This window comes from Chiloscyllium plagiosum, unplaced genomic scaffold, assembly GCF_037043375.1.
Source record: "Chiloscyllium plagiosum isolate Xiang-an unplaced genomic scaffold, Cpla_swu_hap1 HiC_scaffold_52, whole genome shotgun sequence".
Classification (NCBI taxonomy): Eukaryota; Metazoa; Chordata; class Chondrichthyes; order Orectolobiformes; family Hemiscylliidae; genus Chiloscyllium; species Chiloscyllium plagiosum.
In genome coordinates this window covers 198036-217134 of record NW_028270190.1, presented here as the reverse complement: position 1 = coordinate 217134, position 19099 = coordinate 198036, and the positions used below count along the sequence as shown (strand labels likewise).

The 19099-nt window shown below is 42.9% G+C and overlaps 1 protein-coding gene across 3 annotated transcripts in view; it reads right to left on the bottom strand.

Annotated features, from left to right (window-relative positions):
• LOC148134719 (pancreatic secretory granule membrane major glycoprotein GP2-like) overlaps nt 1–18427 on the bottom strand; it is a 54853-nt gene extending 36426 nt beyond the window's left edge. For all 3 annotated transcript variants that reach the window (XM_087985331.1, XM_087985332.1, XM_087985333.1), the window contains exons 1-5: nt 18320–18427; nt 9856–9905; nt 3627–3771; nt 1389–1465; nt 1142–1303 (exon numbers count right to left, since the gene is read on the bottom strand). In XM_087985331.1, the coding sequence (XP_087841457.1) occupies nt 1142–1303; nt 1389–1465; nt 3627–3771; nt 9856–9889 (418 nt within the window). In that variant the 5' untranslated portion in view covers nt 9890–9905; nt 18320–18427. The remainder of the gene's footprint in view (nt 1–1141; nt 1304–1388; nt 1466–3626; nt 3772–9855; nt 9906–18319) is intronic.
• Between the last annotated feature and the right edge of the window lie 672 nt (nt 18428–19099).

Here is a 19099-nt window from a genome sequence, read left to right as displayed (position 1 = left end):
CTGTATGTCATTCCATTAACCCTACATCATTATCCCTCCATGGACAAAATACCTTTTCAAAGACGTGAATCCCAGATCTACTCACATTACTGTCAGAGTGGTCTAACTAGGGTTTTGTATAGCTGCAAGAATACATTGGCTCACTTATACTCTAGTCCTATAGACATAAAGGTAGTATTGCGTTAGCTTTCTTAGTTATTTTCTGAACTCATTTGTGATATTTTAAAGGGCCAAGTAACTGATCCCCTGAGTCAGTCTGTACATCCACTATATTTATCTTTATATTGGTCAGAAAGTTACCTGATTGATCATTTCCGTTCCAAAATAGATAAACACACACTTTCTTGTATTGAAGTCAATCTGCCACAGTTATTCCCATTTATTTAGTCTTTTAAAATCCTTTGTAACTCTATGCAATCTTCCAAACTGTATATTATTCTGTGTAACTTAATGTCATGAGAAAACTCGGATGCGATCCTGTCGATGCAACATCCAAGTTAAGAAATAATGTGAATAATTAAGACCTATTGCAGGTGTTTGTGGGACACCACTAGTCACATGCTGGCAATCGGAGCACTGTGGATTATCCCCATATTTTGTCGCTTTGTACTCACATTTTCCAGCTATGTTAGCAACTTGCTCTCAATTCTGTGGGATTATAATTTAGTTTAAAATCTAAAAATGGGGCTTTATTCAATCTCTTCTGGAAGCACCTATGAGTAACATGCATCAACATTCTGCAGCACGACTTTCCACTTGGCTCCAAGCCCCTACCCAATTCTGTGCATTCCATCATCTCCCTCCCATCTACTTCGACGGCTATTAATATGTGTTCAGATTCTTGCAGAATGTTTGAAGTCCAAAAGCTTATAGGTTAGGGAAGAGCAACATAAGTGCGATCCCTGCTTCAACTGCCGTCGTTCTGTGCTTCATTCCTGCACCTACCTACCAAGCAGCTGGAGATAGGGTGTCCCTTCAGACAGCAAACTGAAGAAGAACTAAAAATAATGCTCAGTTTGCTTTGCTGTAACTCCTTGCATTGTTTATTTACGAAGCACAATGTGTGTAAATTCTTTGGTGTGACTTTGATGTTAAAGGGACACTTCGTTTTCACTCATTCTATTACATAACAGAATTGTACCTGTGCAGTAAGCGCCTGTTGCCTTTGTTTTCTTCAAAAAATACACAAAGTAATTGGAACAGTTTTGAATCATTATCTGTTTGGTCCAATGGCAGAGCTTGCCATTCCAGTTGAAACATACTGCGCCATTCGTTTTTCCCTGGGACTCGGTGGGATGAGTAGCTGCAATAACGAGTTCACAATTTGATTATCTTGCTTTTAGGGGCAACGAATGCACATACATGTTCTGTAGAAAGAGTGAACGTACCATTTAACCATCCTGAAGCTTCTGTGGAGCAATGATGTGCTGGAACAGCAGTCTCTGGCATTTTCCATCCACCGGAACTGAACAAAAGAGAAAGAGCGAACTCATCACAATTGTTAATTGACTGTCCCATTCGAGAGGAATGCACACTGTGTTCCAACGGTTTCTCACAATGGCCACCTTCAACTTGCTCTTTTCTCTCAAGAGTTGACACTTTATCTTCTGTCTCCATTCCCTATCATGACATATATTTCTAATGCTTCTAATGCTGCATGATATTCATGCAGCAGTAATAAACTGACAGTTGCATTGTACATAAGCCTCCACGTATTGCCATTCATGGCGATGACTAGCATGAGGGGACATGGTTATAAACTCAGGTGTGACAGATATAGGACAGATGTCAGAGCTAGTTTCTTTACTCAGAGAATAGTCAGAGGTGGAACGCACTGGTGGCAACAGTAGTAGACTCGCCAAATTTAAGGGCATTTAAGTGGTCTTTAGATAGGCGCACAGACAAGAACGGAATAGGATAGGTTAGATGAGATTCAGATTGGTTTCAAAGGGCGGTGCAACATCGAGGGCCGAAGGGCCTGTCCTGCGCTGTAATGTTCTATGTTCTATATTCTATCTCTCCGATCAGTCCACACCTCCTCTTTATTTCTACCTCATGCTTAAATCCAACTTTCCTCCTTTATTGGGAAATCAGGTGTGATTTTCCTGACCCATATTTTATGTAGTGAGTTATTAAAGTGACAGGACCACACAAACATGAAGAACAGCAATCAGCCATTTGGATGCTTTGCGAGCTCCGCCACTCACTACAATCCTGGCTAATTACACTTACTTGCCTTTTTCCATGATCTTTGAATTCCGTCATGATTAGAAATCTGTCATCTCAGTTTAAATAAACACCAGGACCCTATTATTCTTTGTGCAAACATTTCCAAAGATTCACAACATTCTCGTACTCTGTTCTGATGTCCTTCCTTCTATAATGACCAGCTTTAAACTTTTGCACCTTATTTGCTTCCATTGTCTGAGCAAACATGCTTCTGCTAAATTCCAGACTGGACGTGTTCTTGCCAGTCTTATGATGATTATTTATCCAGTTCATAGAACTGTAGGTTCAGGGAATAAAACAGGCCAGAAGAGTCATTCGGGCGATTGAGTCTTCACTGCCAGAAAACACGAATGACTCGACTCATTCAATCCCACACTCGGCCCACTGCCTTGTATGTTATGACATTTTAAGCATTGATGGAAGCACCACCATTCATCCGTTTGGTGAAATGGTTCTTTCTCGATTTCAATCAAAACCACTTAAAAATTATGCCACCTTGTTCTTATTTCGACTGGTTGGGACGGAGGTTGGAGGGGGAAGGTTCCCCTTGATTATCAGTGCAAAAACTTTCGAGAAACTCTTGACAATTTTCCTCATACTATTGTACACTTCCATCAAGTCTTCTTTCAAAGTTCTCTGCTTCAAAGAAATAGCCACACAGATGCATTTTTTTTTCATTGCTGAAATGCTGTATCATAGGCAACAACCTGGTGAACCTCCTTTGCACTCTATCCAATGCAATGCAACCAGAGCATCACACAATACTGCCGCAGTGAAGAAACAAAGTTCTGCACTCCTCCAACTTGTTCTCCTTGCTCTTATAATTTATGCCTGGACTGAAAAAGGCAAGAATTATGCACACCTCATTAACTATCCCATTGCACTCTCTTCCCACTTTCAGCGATATGCGCAGGATCATCACAAGTCCCTTTTTTTTCGCCAAGCTCCCTATTTTCTTGGCATTGAGCATTCGTTTGACATGTTCCTTTTTCCAGTTTGAATCACCTTGCACTTACTAGAATTATCTCCCATCTGCCACTGATTTGTCTAAGTGACAAAATCCTCACCCCCCCCCCCCCCCCCCCACCGCACTACCACCATATTCGAATCCACAGCGTTAGTGACACGGTAGCTCAGTGGTTAACACTGCTGCCTCAAATCGCCAGCGTTCCACGTTCAGTTCGGAGCCACGTTCGGAGGAGCGTCTGTATGAAGTTTGCTTATACTTCCCGCATTGGCATTGGTTTCCTCTGGCTGCTCTAGTTTACTCTCCCATGTGTTTCCACATCCTTGTCCAAATCTAAAGCATATGATATTACAAATGTTTACTCTGCTGTAACACACTCCTAATACTGTATTGATAGATTATGGAACGTAGATTCGGCTTTCCCTGTTACCTGTTAAACCTGTACCATCCTTTCTCGAGTTTATTGTCGCTCTTCAACTCATTGGAACATTGAGTATGAGTGCAGTCAATGCTCCTCCAAGCATCATTTAGGACTTTGTGATTTACACACGGGTCAGTCTCTGCTGTCGAGAGTCCTATATGATAGAAAGATGTTTTAACACGATTGTGCAAATTATCACCAATATCACAAAGTGAGCTACACATACATTCACACAGCCAACACCTCAATCTCAAGTTACCATAGCGACCTGGAAAGAAGAAACATCACTGCGTCCTCTGGAAAACCAGTTCCCGAGTAAAGGAACAAAATTGAGGTATAGAGGTTATATCATAGAAAGCGATATTTCAATGCATTTGGAAAGTATAGGATTGAATGAACTGTTCTCAGAGAAGGGAGAACAAAGAACGAGAGGTCAAGGTGGAAAGATGGATGGTGAAAGAAGAAATTAAGAAACAATAACAAATTTAGTTTGACGCAATAGTTGTTTGAATTCAAAACAGCACTGCCGGAAAGTACTGAAACAGATTCATCCACATTTAAGAGATCCAACATCTCCTCTTCTGTAATATGGATATTTTTAAAAAATATCACCATGTTTTCGACACATTCTGTATCTTACATGTCCTTCTCCACAGAAAACACTGATGAAAAATACTCGTTTCTGATATCCCCCATCTCATGTGGCTTCACACATAGGTTGCCTTGCTGATCTTTGAGGGGCTATATTGTCTCCCTGGTTACCTTTTTGTCCTCAGAGTTGAAAAATTTGGTGCTGGAAAAACACAGCAGGCCAGGCAGCATCCGAGGAGCAGGAGAATCGACGTTTCGGGCATAAGCCCTACTTCAGGAAAAAGGCTGGTGTGCCAAGAGGGCTGAGATAAAAGATAGGGGGGGGGAATTTGGGGGAGAGGCGCTGGGAATACGATAGGTGGAAGGCGGTGAGGGTGAGGGTGTTAGGCCAGAGAGGGGGTGGGGGCGGAGAAGTCGGGAAGAAGATTGCAGGTCAAGAGGGCGGTGCTGAATCCGGGGGTTGGGACTGAGATAAGGTGGGGGGTGGGGAATTGTGGAAGCTGGAGAAATCTACATTCATCCCGTGTGATTGGAGGGTTCCTAGGTGGAAGATGAGGCGCTCTTCCTCCAGGCGTCGTGTGGTCAGGGTCTGACGATGGAGGAGGCCAAGGACCTGCATGTCATTGGCGGAGTGGGAGGGGGAGTTAAAGTGTTCAGCCACGGGGCGGTTGGGTTGGTTGGTCCGGGTGTCCCAGAGGTGTTCCCTGAAACATTGCGCAAGTAGGCGGCCTGTCTCCCCAATGTTTCAGGGGAGCAATTATGGTCGCTGGCCCCAAAGTGCTGCCCCAATGACATCTCAGTCCTGCCCTGCCTTATTTCCAAAGAGTAGGTCACGTTTTGCTGCTTATCTAATAGGTACATCGTAATACTGAATCAGAAAATGTCCTTCTTCACACTTAACAAATTCGTCTCCATCCAAACCCGAGAGAAATTGAGGACCGCAGATGTTGGAAATTAGAGTCGAAAATGTGGCGCTGGACAAGCCCAGCCAGTCAGGCAGCAACTGAAGAGCAGGAAAATCGACGTTTCAGGCATAAGCCCTGATGAAGGACGTATGCCTGAAACATCGATTCTCCTGCTCCTCCAGTGCTGCCTGACTGGCTGGGCTTTTCCAGCACCACACTCTTCGACTCCATCTAAAACCTTAACACTATGGCATTCCCAGTCAAATTAAAGCCCTCTACCAATACCACCCTATTATTCTCACAGATAACTGAGATCTCCTTACAAATTTGCATCGCAATTTCACGTTGACTATAAGGCGGGATCTAGAATACAATCTCAGTAAGGTGTTCATCCTTGTTCTATTTCGCAGTACCAACAAAATAATTTCCCTGGATGCATTCATCGGAATTTCCTTCTAAAGTTCAGCCATTACGCTATCCCTTATCAAATACGCTGCTCCTCCTCGTTTCTTCCCTCCTTTTTATGCTTCCTATAGCATTTGCATCCTGGAAAATTAAGGTGCCAGTCCTATCCATCTCTCAGCCATGTCTCTGTAATTGCTATCATATCCCAGTCCCGTGTCCCTAACCATGTTCTGACTACATCTACCTTCAATATTAGGCCTCATTCATTGAAATACATGCAGTTTGATTTATCAGAAGTAACAAAGAGCATTGATGAAGGCCCAGCAGTGGATATGCTTTACATGGACTGCAGTAAGACATTTGAAATGTATCCTCATGGTCGACTGGTAAGCAAGGATAAATCTCATGGAATGCAGGGAGAACTAGCCATTTGGATACGGAACTGGCTTGAAGATAGAAGACAGAGGGTGTTAGTGGAAGGTTGCTTTTCAAACTGGAGGCCTGTGAACAGTGGTGTGCCACAAGGAGGGGTGATCTTTCCACTGCTTTTGGTCACTGATATAAATGATTTGGATGTGAGCATAGGAGGAATGCTGAATACATTTGCAGATGACACCAAAATTGGAGCTGTCGTGGTTCACGAAGGAGGTTACCTCAGAGCACAACTGGATCTTAGTCAGATGGGCCAATGGGCTGAGGAGTGTCAGATGGAGTTTAATTTAGATAAATGTGAGATGCTGTATTTCGGAAAGGCGAATCAGAGCAGGACGTATACACTTAATGGTCACGTTCAAGGGAGTATTGCTGACCGAAGAGACCGTGGAGTGCAGTTCATAGTTCCTTGAAAGTGGAGTCACAGGTAGATAGAATGGTGAACAAGGCATTTGGTATGCTTTCCTTTATTGGACAGAGCATTGAGTACTGCAGTTGGGAGGTCATGATGTGGCTGTACAGGACGTTAGTTAGGCCACTTTTGGAATATTTTATGCAATTCTGGCCTGCGTCCGAGCAGAAGGAGATTTGAAAACTTTAAACGATTCAGAAAAGATTTGCAAGCATGTTGCCAGGGTTGGAGGATTTGAGCTAAAAGGAAAGGCTGAATAAGCTGATGCTGTTCTCGCTGGTGCATCCGCAGCTGAGGGGTGACTGTGTAGAGGTTAAAAATTGATGTGATTCATGGTTAGAGTAAATCGACAAGATATTTTCCCTGGAATGGCGGAGTCTGGATATAGTTTTAGAGTGAGAGGTGAAAAAATCTACAAGGGATCTAAAGGGTAACATTTTCATGCAGAGAATGGTGGGTGAATGGATTCATTTGCCAGGGGAAGTGATGGAGGCTAATACAATTGTAAATTTTAAAAGGTATCTGGATGGGAATATTATTAGGAAACGTTAAGAGGGATATTGGACTAGTAATGGCAAATTAGACTCGATTAGGATATCTGGTCAGCATGGACCAATTGAATCAAAGAATCTGTTTCTATGCTATCCAAATCTATGATTAAGTTAGTTTGAAAATGATGTGATAGATATTTCAAAAGGAGCCACACCATTCAGCTAATTTACCTGACCTCTGGTACTTACCTTCTCTCACTTTGATGTGTTATTGGAAGATACTGCCATCAGTCACACGTCACGTCCTCACACACCCCATCTCACTCCCCTCAGTCACTGTATCACACTCACCTCAGTCACTGCATTCGGGACCGCGTCCTCATTCATTGCATCACACACATCTTAATAACCACATCCCCTCCCCTCAGTTATGGAATCTCAGTCATCTCTGTCACTACACACAAATGCTAAGCCGCATCATATTCCCCTTCGTCACTTAAGGCACTTTCCTCAGTCAATGCATTCATAATCCACTCCGACACAGCACCCAACCCGGCTCAGTCACACCACCTCCCTCTCCTTATTCAGGGAAGACAGCATACCTCAGGCACATCATTCCACTCCCCTCAGTCACTGCACCTTCCATTCTCTAACTCAGTACACTCCAAACCCCTCAATTTCTGCATCAGCATGGTGGTCTTCTTGTGGTACGTGGTAGTTCCTCGGCCTGAAAAGGTCTCAGCGTAGTTTCTTGGCCTCGAAGCAATTCCAGAGCGATCTCCCAGCCACCTGAAACTCGAGATGAAGCCCAGTGAGGTCTGTAATCAGCGTCCAGTGCGTGCAGTAAGTGTAGTGTGCTGTATTCTGGGGTGGAATACTGTTGTTCAGAAACTTTAATTCTCCAAAACTAGCATTTGTATTTCTCCATTCCTTAGATTAGATTAGACTCCCTACAGTACAGAACCAGGGCCTTCAGCCCAACAAGTCCACACCGACCTTCTGACTTAATACAATCCATTCCCATCAGACACTTCATTCCACACTTTTTGGTCACTGCGTGATATTATTCTGTCTTGCAACATGGAATTATCCTCAGTCACTGTATCGTATTTCTCCCAGTTGTTACCTTCAGTCAACACATCCCACTCCCCAAAGTCACTACATCTCAATTATTTCATTACTTCAATATATTCCCCTCAGTCACTATGTCACATTCTCACTCTTTGTGTCCTGTTTCCCCGTTCACGCAACTCCACTCAGAAAAGTCACAACATCATTTTCCCATTTTTGACAGAACGCGACTCATCACAATCTCTGCATTTCTCATGCCTCGATTACTATATCCAACTTCAGTTATTGACTGCATTCCACTCCCCTCAGTGACAGCATAACACTATCCTAAGGGATTGCATTCCACTCTTCGGAATCACTGCAATCCACTCCCCTCAGTGACTATATTTCACTTCCCTCCGTCACCACTTCTTACTTCCCTCTGTATCTGCATCTCACTCCAATAAGTCACTCCATCGTGTTCCTCTCGGTCACTCGGTCACTCCCCTCAACTCCCCTCAGTCACCATACCATGCTCACAACAGTCTCCATATTCCACGTCCCTCAGTTTCTGTATCCCATTTCCCTCAGTCACTAAATCTCACCGCTCTGAGTTACTGATACCCACGGTTCTCATTCATTGCTTCCCATTTACCTGAGTCACTGTATCCCAAACCGCACAATGGCTAAATCCCATGCCATCTCACTCATACGAACCTACTAACCTCAGTCAACACATCCCACTCGCCTCAGGCTTCATATCACACTCCACTCAGTTATTGCATTCCCACTCTGGTCATTCACTTCAATGCATTCCACATAGTCGCTAAATCTGACAACCCTGTTACGATGTTCTAATCCCCTCAGTTACAATATCACACTCACCTCAGGGATTACTTCCCACAAGCCTCACTCCACACACCCTGCTCAAGTCCTCCACCCCTTTGGCATGGTCTGTACTCTTATCAGTCTCATTGTTATGCTCTCCCACTACTGCAATCTCTTTCACATAACGTGTGAGCTAGAGGAAGAGCTGAAAGCGCCGTTCACTTATTTCACTGCTTGAACGGTTAATATTATACATCTGCTTTTATCGCCTTCTTAACTTACAAATTTGAGGGTTACGTCTCACAATCGCAAATCTGTTCAGAATGTATGATGCAGAGAATCACACTGTATGTGATTAGTAAACAGCTCTGTGCCTGTATAATAAGCAATATTGTGGGGACAGCCACCCTTGCCTTATGTAGAAATGAAACAAATAATTAAAAGGAAAGAAATCTTGATTTCAATGATCACAGATCAGCCACGATCTCATTGAATGCTCAAAAGGGCTTGAGGGCCTGAATGTTGCAATGAAAGACTGGAGAGGTCTGGTTCATTTCTCCCCCATGCTATAGGCGGGGTTAATAGCAGATTTCACAGACGAATTAAGAATCATATGAATGCTGCATTGTGTGTACACTGGAGCAACATGAATCCGACTCGGTACAGTATCAATTAAAATAGTGATGAAGAGGTTCCAAACTGAATTTGGTGACTTGCTCCATTCAATAATCAGCAGATGGCTTTAGTGGCATTTCTAACTGTTGTTGCCACTCTAATGTGGTAAGAACTGTGGGTAGAAAATCAGTCACTTCAGCTTCTACTGATTCCAGATATTCCCCATTTGAAAAAAAAAAGGCTGGTTAATCCTTTATCAGTCCAGTAGGAATGAGCTCACCATTGGGAACGAGGAAGTCGATTTAACAAAGACCTACCATTCAACTTAGTTTTAAAATTTCCATTTATGTTCTGTGTTTACTGCAAAAATGGCATCATTCTTTGCAACACGCAAATCGCAGGAATATCCATAAAGTCACGGATGAATGGTGCCCGGTGAGCTGTTGCTCCCATTTAATTTAAATTTAAATAAACCACAATGAGGTTTGACTACTATGCAAATGACTTACTCAGCAACCCGAGGATCAGCAGCAGTGTCCTCATCTCAATATGTGATATTCTAGAAAGTGAAACAGAAAATTTATGTTAGAGAAGGGGAGTTCAAGCGAGAATAGGAGGAAATGTATCGTGGTGGGGGCGGCGGGGGGTGGGGTATTAACTGCAGAGAATTTAATTTTACAGCTGTTGACGTCTGTCAGTGTGACACAGAGACATAATAGTTAGCACTGCTGCCTCACAGTGCTCGGGTCGATTCCACTGTTGGATAAATTCCTGTGTGGAATTTCCCCTTGTCTGCATGGTTTACTCTGAGTGCTCTGGTTTTCTCCTACTGTTCAAAGATGTGCAAATTAGGTGAATTACTTATGCGGAATTGCACATACTATATATGGATATGCAGGTTCGGTGGGTTAGTTATGGGCAATGCGGGCTTAGAGGAATATGGTCGGGGCGAGGGTGTGGGTGAGATACTCTTTGGACGGACTCAATGGGCCGAATAGACTTCTTTAACACTGTTGGGTTTCTCTATTTCTATGATCTCGCCCCATCACTTGGACCCTTACAGACAAATTTAACTTCGCCCCTTTAACTCAATAATTCACCTATGGAGTGTAATCTACACACTTTCCTCACTGGGGACCCAGCGGACGGAAGTTTATCTGTCTCCTGCACTGCAATATTTGTAAATGTTGACGCTGGAAACACTGAAAAGTGTTTGGATCGCGTTTCATAACATTGAAGGCTATGAGCATCAATTGAGAAACTGGGTTGAGTGCAGCCATTAGCTTCTTTTCTGTTCTGTATGATTGCTTCTGTTCAGGAGTCAATCAAAACGATGTCAGACATTTGCTCATAGAACATAGAACATAGAACAGTACAGCACAGAACAGGCCCTTCAGCCCACGATCCTCATGTATGCACCCTCAAATTTCTGTGACCATATGCATGTCCAGCAGTCTCTTAAATGTCCCCAATGACCTTGCCTCCACAACTGCTGCTGGCAACGCATTCCAATCTCTCACAACTCTCTGTGCAAAGAACCCGCCTCTGACATCCCCTCTATACTTTCCGCCAACCAGCTTAAAACTATGACCCCTCGTGTTAGTCATTTCTGCACTGGCTATCGACTCTATCTATACCTCTCATTATCTTGTATTCCTCAATTATGTCCACTCTTCTCCTCCTTTTCTCCAATGAAAAAAGTCCGAGCTCAGTCAACCTCTCCTCTCCTCCCTTGCTCACTCACTCACCCAGACCCGAATCAATCTCTCTCCATTATTGGAGCTGTGAAATATTGATTGCTGTATCACACTATCTCTCGTTTGACTTGAAATTTAGTATCCCTTTCATCTTTTTCATCACTCATGACCTCCACTGCTCTGGAGAGAACGACATTTTCCTTGGTGGTTCAACAAGGCAAAAAGGAAGTTATACAATGAAGATGTCATGTTTTCATGACAATATTGGTCTAAGAAAATATCGCAAGATTTTCCCATGAACTCTTCATGGTGGCTATTAAAAGCATTCTCTATTTTTGTTTTCGAAATCATGTGTAGATTAAAGATCTCCATGACCACTTATTTTGTATTATCCCAAGCATCCGCAAATTTGGTTCATATATCACCAGCCGCAATGAGCTTATTGTTCAAGAAGCTGCCAGCCACAGCTAATACTCCATTACTTTGCCGACAATTTTACCTCTTCAGGGAGACAGATCAAAATCTCCCTTGCTCACTCACTCACCCAGACCCGAAGCAATCTCTCTCCATTATTGGAGCTGTGAAACATTGATTGCTATACCCCGCTATCTCTCGTTTGACTTGAAATTTAGTATCCACTTTCAATAAGACATCGAAAGACAGAATGAGCTACGTCTGCTTTTCTCACTGATAACCCAATGGACATTTAACGTTCATGTTCATCCCTCAATCTGGGATCCAGACAGATTAACATCAACTCTGTGTTTCATTCTTCAAATGGGCCCAAACGAACGAACTACAATTGAATTGTTTACACTTGTTTTAAACTTGAAATGTCTACAGTGACGTATGTAGGACTGTCTACAATATGACACACGTAATGACTATGGTAAACTGTGCCATTCTAATTGAATAATCCACAGAACCAAATTAAGAAATATTTATTTCTCCATTTTTTCATGTTTTTGTTGCAAACTGCATTGTTTTGATGGCATTGATTAACATATCCCAGAATGATTAGTCTGTCATGAAGAGTGCTGTGTAATTAACCTTGGCCGACATACTGACCTTTTATCCATGCCCCTGGAAACATCTGGGATGACATGAAGTTGAGCATAGATCTTGGCAGGTTTTATGTGAAGGCTATAAGGTTATAGATGCGGTATAGTGAGGCAATGTGCGACATTATCGACTTTTGGAGAGGGAGTGGAAGAAAATACTTTATGCAATGAACTGTGATGACAGTTTAAACCAAAATCAGAGATTGCTGTAGCGCTACAGGTCATGTAAGTATCTGTGGAGGAATAATCAGTTTCTGTTTGAGCTCTCGAAACCGTTCATCATGAAACCAGAAATGTTACATCTGTTTCTCTCTCCTCAGATCACGCCAGACCTGCTGAGGTCGACACAGCGTTTTGTTTCTTTTTCAGATTGCCAACATTCGCAGTTGGGCTGGTCTCACTTTCCAGAAAGGAAGCATCAGGTGGAATAACAAGATGACAGCATTTTACGATGAGAGGCAGACATTTATGGGCATTTGGGGGCGGGGGGGGGGGGGGGGGGTGGCGAAGTAAAAAGAAAATCCATGCAAATTGTAGTGGTGGTCGGGATTGCACTGTCAACAAGGAAGTTGGAGGTGGCGAAAGTCGAATCGTTTACTGAATACTCGGATGAACATTTGTGCCTTACTATTCAAGGTTATGGGCTGAGGACGTGAATTTGACATGACCAGAGTATTTTAATGGTTCAGAGTCAATAGGTTGAAAGTATCTCTTATATATTAGAGGATTCTGTGAAGTAGACAATTGGTGGATTACCCTGAGAGTCAACAAACCACGGGTGGATTGTAGGATTGTAGGATTGAGAAGAATGGCGAGGCCAGCCGTTGTGGGAAAGGAAGCTCCTCTGTTTGGATCATTCTTCATCACAAATCAGCCGATCTACCAGTTGAGCTATAGGAGTCCATTTGGTTTGAATATCACATGGAAGTCAAAGGTGAACCACAGACATTGAGATGTAACTATCAACATCACAAAGCCCTCCGCTACACAGAATCCAACACTAACAATTCCAATACTTTCACAGTGACACGTACACTGACATCACTTGACATCGCTAAGGTGCATCTAAATACTTCTTCGCAACCCTCTCACTAGTATCCTGACAGAGGCATGGAATTGAGGGTGATTTAGCAGTTTGGATTAGAAATTAGCTTTCTGAAAGAAGGCAGCGAGTGGTGGTTGATGAAAAATATTCAGCCTGGTGTCCAGTTACTAGTGGTGTGCCGCAAGGATCTGATTTGGGACCACTGCTGTTTGTCATATTTAGAAATGACTTCGACTCAGGCGTAGGCGGATGGATTAGTAAGTTTGCAGGTGACACTAAAGTCGGTGGAGTAGTGGACAGTTTTGTAGACTGTTACAGGTTGCAGGGGGACTTTGGATAAACTGCAGAATTGGGCTTAGAGGTGGCAAATGGAGTTCAATGCAGCTAAATATGAGGTGATGCACTTTGGGAAGAATGACAGGATGGCAGAGTACTGGGTAATGGAAAGATTCTTGGTAGCGTAGATGTGCAGAGGGATCTAGGAGTCCATCTACATAGATCCCTGAAAGGTGGATAGTGCCGTTAAGAAGGCATAAGGTGTGTTAGATTTCATTGGTAGAGGGATTGAGTTCCGGAGCTGCAATATCATGTTGCAACTGTACAAAACGCTGGTGTGGCCACACTTGGAATATTGTGTACAGGTCTGGTCCCCTGAAAATTTTGGGAAGGACGTGGAAACAGTGAAATAGGTGCAGAGGAGATTTGTCAGGTTGTTGCCTGGTCTGGAGTGAAGGTCTTATGAGGAAAGGCTGAAAGACTTGAGTCTGTTCTCATTGGAAAGAAGAAGGCTAAGAGGGGACATACAAGCTGATCAGAGGATCAGATAGGGCAGACCGTGAAAGTCTTTCTCCTATGACAATGATGTCAGCTTGTACGAGGTGGCATAACTACAAATTGAGGGGTTATAGATTTAAGACAGATGTCAGGGGCAGGTTCTTTACACAGACAGTGGTAAGGGTGTAGAATGCCCTACCTGCTAATGTAGTCAACTCAGCCACATTAGGGAGATTTAAACAATCCTTAGATAAGCACATGGATGATTTTGGGAGAGAGTAGGGGAAGGGCTGAGAATAGTTCACAGGTCGGTGCAACATCGAGGGCCGAAGGGCCTGTTCTACGTTGTGTTGTTCTATGTTCTATGTTCTATATATGGATGAGGAAGGACACCACTTCGATTGGGGCAACACATCCATCCTCGGACAAGCCAAACAGAGACATGCACGAGAAATCCTACAAGCATGGCATTGTGCAAGCAATCCTACAATGTTACCTCGTATGATGACGAAACGTCTGAAAATGAACCTTCCAATTCAGCGAACAAACTTAAATCTGGAAACGTTCTTTGTCCATACCTCTCTTAGTTTTGTTGCATCTGCATCGGTCCCACTCTCCTGACTTTCCCCACCTTTACCCAATGCCCGCAGCCACCTGTGTCCACATGCTATGCTTCTAGGATAAAAAGCGCAGTCTGTTCAAGCTTTCTTCATCACTGAAAATTTGCAGTCACATAATATCCTGGTCAATCTACTCTGCAGCCACTGCTGGGCAATTATGTCCATCCTATAATGTGCGGCTTCCTTAACAACATGCAATTGTCTGGGTGCAGCACAAACAATGTGACAACAGCTATTTAACTTGGAGAATTGTACTGTCTTCAGGGTCTGTCTTGGAGTCAGATTTTTTCCTACTTTAAGTCTCTTCATTAATTTCAGTGCCTGCATTGCTTGCAGGTTATCTCTTAATGTTAGGGCCTGTATTCGTCTATGCTGACTGTACTGTTGGGATCTTTTTCATCGAGAGAGTGGTGGGAACCTGGAACTCACTGTCTCGAAGGCTGAGAGAAGCAGAAATCCTCATAACTTTGAAGAAATAGTCAGGTGTCGACTTCAAACTACAGGGCACACAAGATGTCGAAATTGGTTAGAATAGTAAGTTGCATGGCATGGTGCAGTAAGCCAAAGGATTTTAATTTTCTCTGTTATTAACATCAAATGCTGTATGACTCTGCCTGTATTAATTTGTGATCCCTATTAGTTTTACGAAAGTTGCTCCAACATACAACCCTTCCTCAGTCGCAGCATCCTACACCTGCCAGCCACCACGTTCCACTACCATCAGTCTTGTAACCCTTCTGCCCTCAGTCTCTAATTTCGATTTCCATCAATCACTACATCCCACTCGCGTCAGTCACAATATCTAATTCCCATCAGAAACTAAATTCCATCCCCTCGTCAATGATTACCATTGTCCTCAGTGACTGCATCCCACTCACTATGTTCCATTCCCCTCACTCATAAATCCAACCCCACCTCAGTAATTCCCTCCCACTACTTTCAGTCACTGTACCTTATTTGCCTCAGTCACCACATGCCACTCCATTCAGTCAGTGCACCCCACTATCAGTTCAACCCATTCACCTCAGTCACTGCATCCGATTCCCTTAAGTCAGACTATCCCATTCACCTCAGTCACTACTTCTCATTCCACTCAGTCAATACAGCCCCTTCCACTCAGTTACTGTATCACACAAGTCAGTGATTTCTTAATCCCACATGTCCCGCCCATGCCCTTCTCCATCTACTCTTCCCCGGAACACCTTTGGGCTGCCACACTACTGTTACCACTCTCGCAGACAGAGTATGAATAACAGCGAAAACAGGACACGATTGGTATCGATTTCATTGTAGTGAAAAGGTCACAATGTGTTTCTGACATTTATTACTTTCTTCACGGATGAGCATTAATGGTTTGTGAAACATTAAATTCTGTTGGTCATGCAAAACCTGTTAATCAAACTATGGGTGATTTCTAAATAATTCTCCCTTCTGTTGCATATTTTGTGCCACACCCAGACTACCGTGTGTTGTTCTGGAAACCGCATATTACAGGAGGGATATAACTGTCCTGCAGAGTGTGCACAGGACATTGACCGGGATATTCAATGTGACAGAAGGGAGCCGGCTTCAGCATTAACATAAGTGAATGAGGGAAGCTTTCAATCTTGAGTTCTATGATCATCTCACTGAAGTTCTGATCAGGCATGATGGGCTGAGTGTCCTAACTCTTTTGATAGAACATTTATAAAGACTGGTGAATTTAGTACGTTTATCAGTGTTGTAAACAGCGTTCAGAGGAAAATCTGCAGACCAGTTCAGAATCATCTAGTGGTTTTCCTGAGAGGACAGTCAGAAAGTGTTTCCATTGAAACAATTAACACTGTGCACGTAGGTACATTTGCAACTGAAGTTGAACAGAAACGACAGTGAAACGAGGACAATTTGGTGGATTAGGCGAGATGCACCTTTTGATAATCCTCATGAATATGCAGGGTGGAATGACGTTACTCACTGCTGTTGTCACTCTGTAAATTACTGTAATTTGTCAGATGGGAGCCTCCGTCACTTTGACCTGCCCCCACTGATTCCAACAGTTTTAGCTTCCAGAATAAAAAAAAGTAGCCTGTTTCAGTCCTTTGTCCAGTCCAAAGACAATTAGTTTATCATTTGGGGAAAAGGAGGCCTGTTTGTCACAGGTCTGTCATTCACTTTTTTTTAACAAAATCTCGCTTTGTAACGTTTCATTTTATGTATTCATTAAAATGGAGTTTATCTTTTTGGCCAGGTCATACCAGTGTTGTCAACCCCCATATGGTCTCAAATGACAGTCACGAGCGAGTTTTCTTTTCCGACCATAGTGATTTTCAAAAGTCTCATACATTTTGAATGATATGAAAATGACTTCATAGGAAACTGAGAAACAGCAACAGAGGACCGTCCCCATGCACAATATTAGAGAAAGTGAAAAACAGAATTTAGTTTCGAGAAAACAAATTTTAGCGGTAATAGAAGTGAAATGTAATGCGCAGAGAGGATTTCACCTTACACTGGTAATGCTCTGTCTCTATCACTCACTGGAAACACAACGCACAGATTTACTTACATCCTTGCACTCAGAAACATTCCCAGAAAATGAAATGTACATGCACGTTCATAGTGGGAACGTTATCTCTCTCCTGCACTGCGACCATTAAAAAAAATGCTTGAGTTGGGAATCAAGACAAACGTTTAAAACACGTCAATTGCGTGGGCATTTCAAGTATTGCAATCTTCAAGTCCATAGGCCCAATGCAGGAAATTGGGATGAGTGTTGATATTACTGTGTTTTTGGTCGTGTTATAACTATGCAAGATTAAATCAGACATCGTTATGAAATATTTAGTATTCTTTTTTCAACGTCTATCACCTTCTCTGTGTCTACATTTCAGTCAACTCCTCCAATGGAGAATAATGCATTACTCGGTAGCTCCAGAAAGGAAACAAAATTGAATAAAAAACAAAAATGTCAGGTTTGCTGGACAAACGAGTGTGAGAAAAGTCTCAGGACTTTAAAACATAGGTTTCTGAAAAGGATCTGATTTCTTTTCTCGAAATAATTTGCAGATTGAGGATATTCATGATCGTTGCCTTTGTATTGTCACAAACATCCAACATTTCGTTTGGTATTTAAAGTAACACATGCTACTTATTGTTCTAGAGTTTGTAGAGCACAAATAATAGGCCATTCTTTCCCCATACAGACTTCCTCTCCACAGACACAGATTGAGATTTCCCTCACTCACTCATTCCAACCTAAAGTGCCAGCATGATCTTTACAATTCGTCATCACTGTGGTCACAAAATGCAGCGTGGGATCAACCAATTTCTCTCTTTCCGTCCCCACAAGATTGACATCGACCTCCAAACTTCAAATGGTGCGTTGAGAGGCAGAGGGCAATTCAACTCGTCCTGTCAATGACAACCCAATTGACTTTACGTCTATGTTTCTCGTTCACTGTGAACCAGATAGAGTCATATCCGAGTCTTTCCTTGAAAGAGACCCAAACCAACAAAACACTATGCATTAATTACAAACGCCATTTTCGACAGGTAAACCTTTGAGCCCAACAATTATTTTTCCACATGAACAATTCCCAAACACCCAATCATTAAAACCTATGCATTCCTGGTACAGGCATTCTCTTCTTTGGCTCCACTTCCAGTCCTGATGTTTTGAAACGCTGTCAACATTCGAAACAAAATGTCCATGAAAGGAGCATTGCATCGGTAGAATAATCACCAAGTCAATCATTGATGGGCTGACTTCGATCATTAGTTCACATGGGGACGCTTACCAGAGTCTCCAAAGGTGATGCTGCTGTTGAGATACAGCGGGTTATATGTTCACGTCATTCATCTTCAGTCTGGCAGAATGTCTTGATATTCCGAATGGCACATTCAGCACTGCTCACTATGTTACAAATGCAATGACAATGGTTATTTATGCTATTTTTATAAGCCAAAGATTTACATTAATGTAAGTTCCATGCAAACTCAAGATTTTGCATTGGAAGAATTTACATACCCGAAACAAAGAAGCATCTCATTAGTTTGTTTTTTAGTCCCGAAACAGTCTCCATAATGAAGGATGCATGGTAACTGAGATTAGCTTCAGAATAAGCGACAGAAACAACCTGAGAAGAGATATGGGCAGGTTTTATTTGCAGGATAGAAATTTGGAACATAGAATATATGTGGGCGGCACGGTGGCACAGTGGTTAGCACTGCTGCCTCGCAGGGCCAGAGACCCGGGTTCAATTCCCGCCTCAGGCGACTGACTGTGTGGAGTTTCCACGTTCTCCCCGTGTCTGCGTGGGTTTCCTCCGGGTGCTCCGGTTTCCTCCCACAGTCCAAAGATGTGCAGGTCAGGTGAATTGGCCATGCTAAATTGCCCGTAGTGTTAGGTTAAAGGGGTAAATGTAGGGGTATGGGTGGGTTGTGCTTCGGCGGGGCGGTGTGGACTTGTTGGGCCGAAGGGCCTGTTTCCACACTGTAAGTAATCTAATCTAATCTAATATAATGGGACAAAATGTGATATTATCTCAATTTAAATGCAAATTGGACAGAATGGGAAG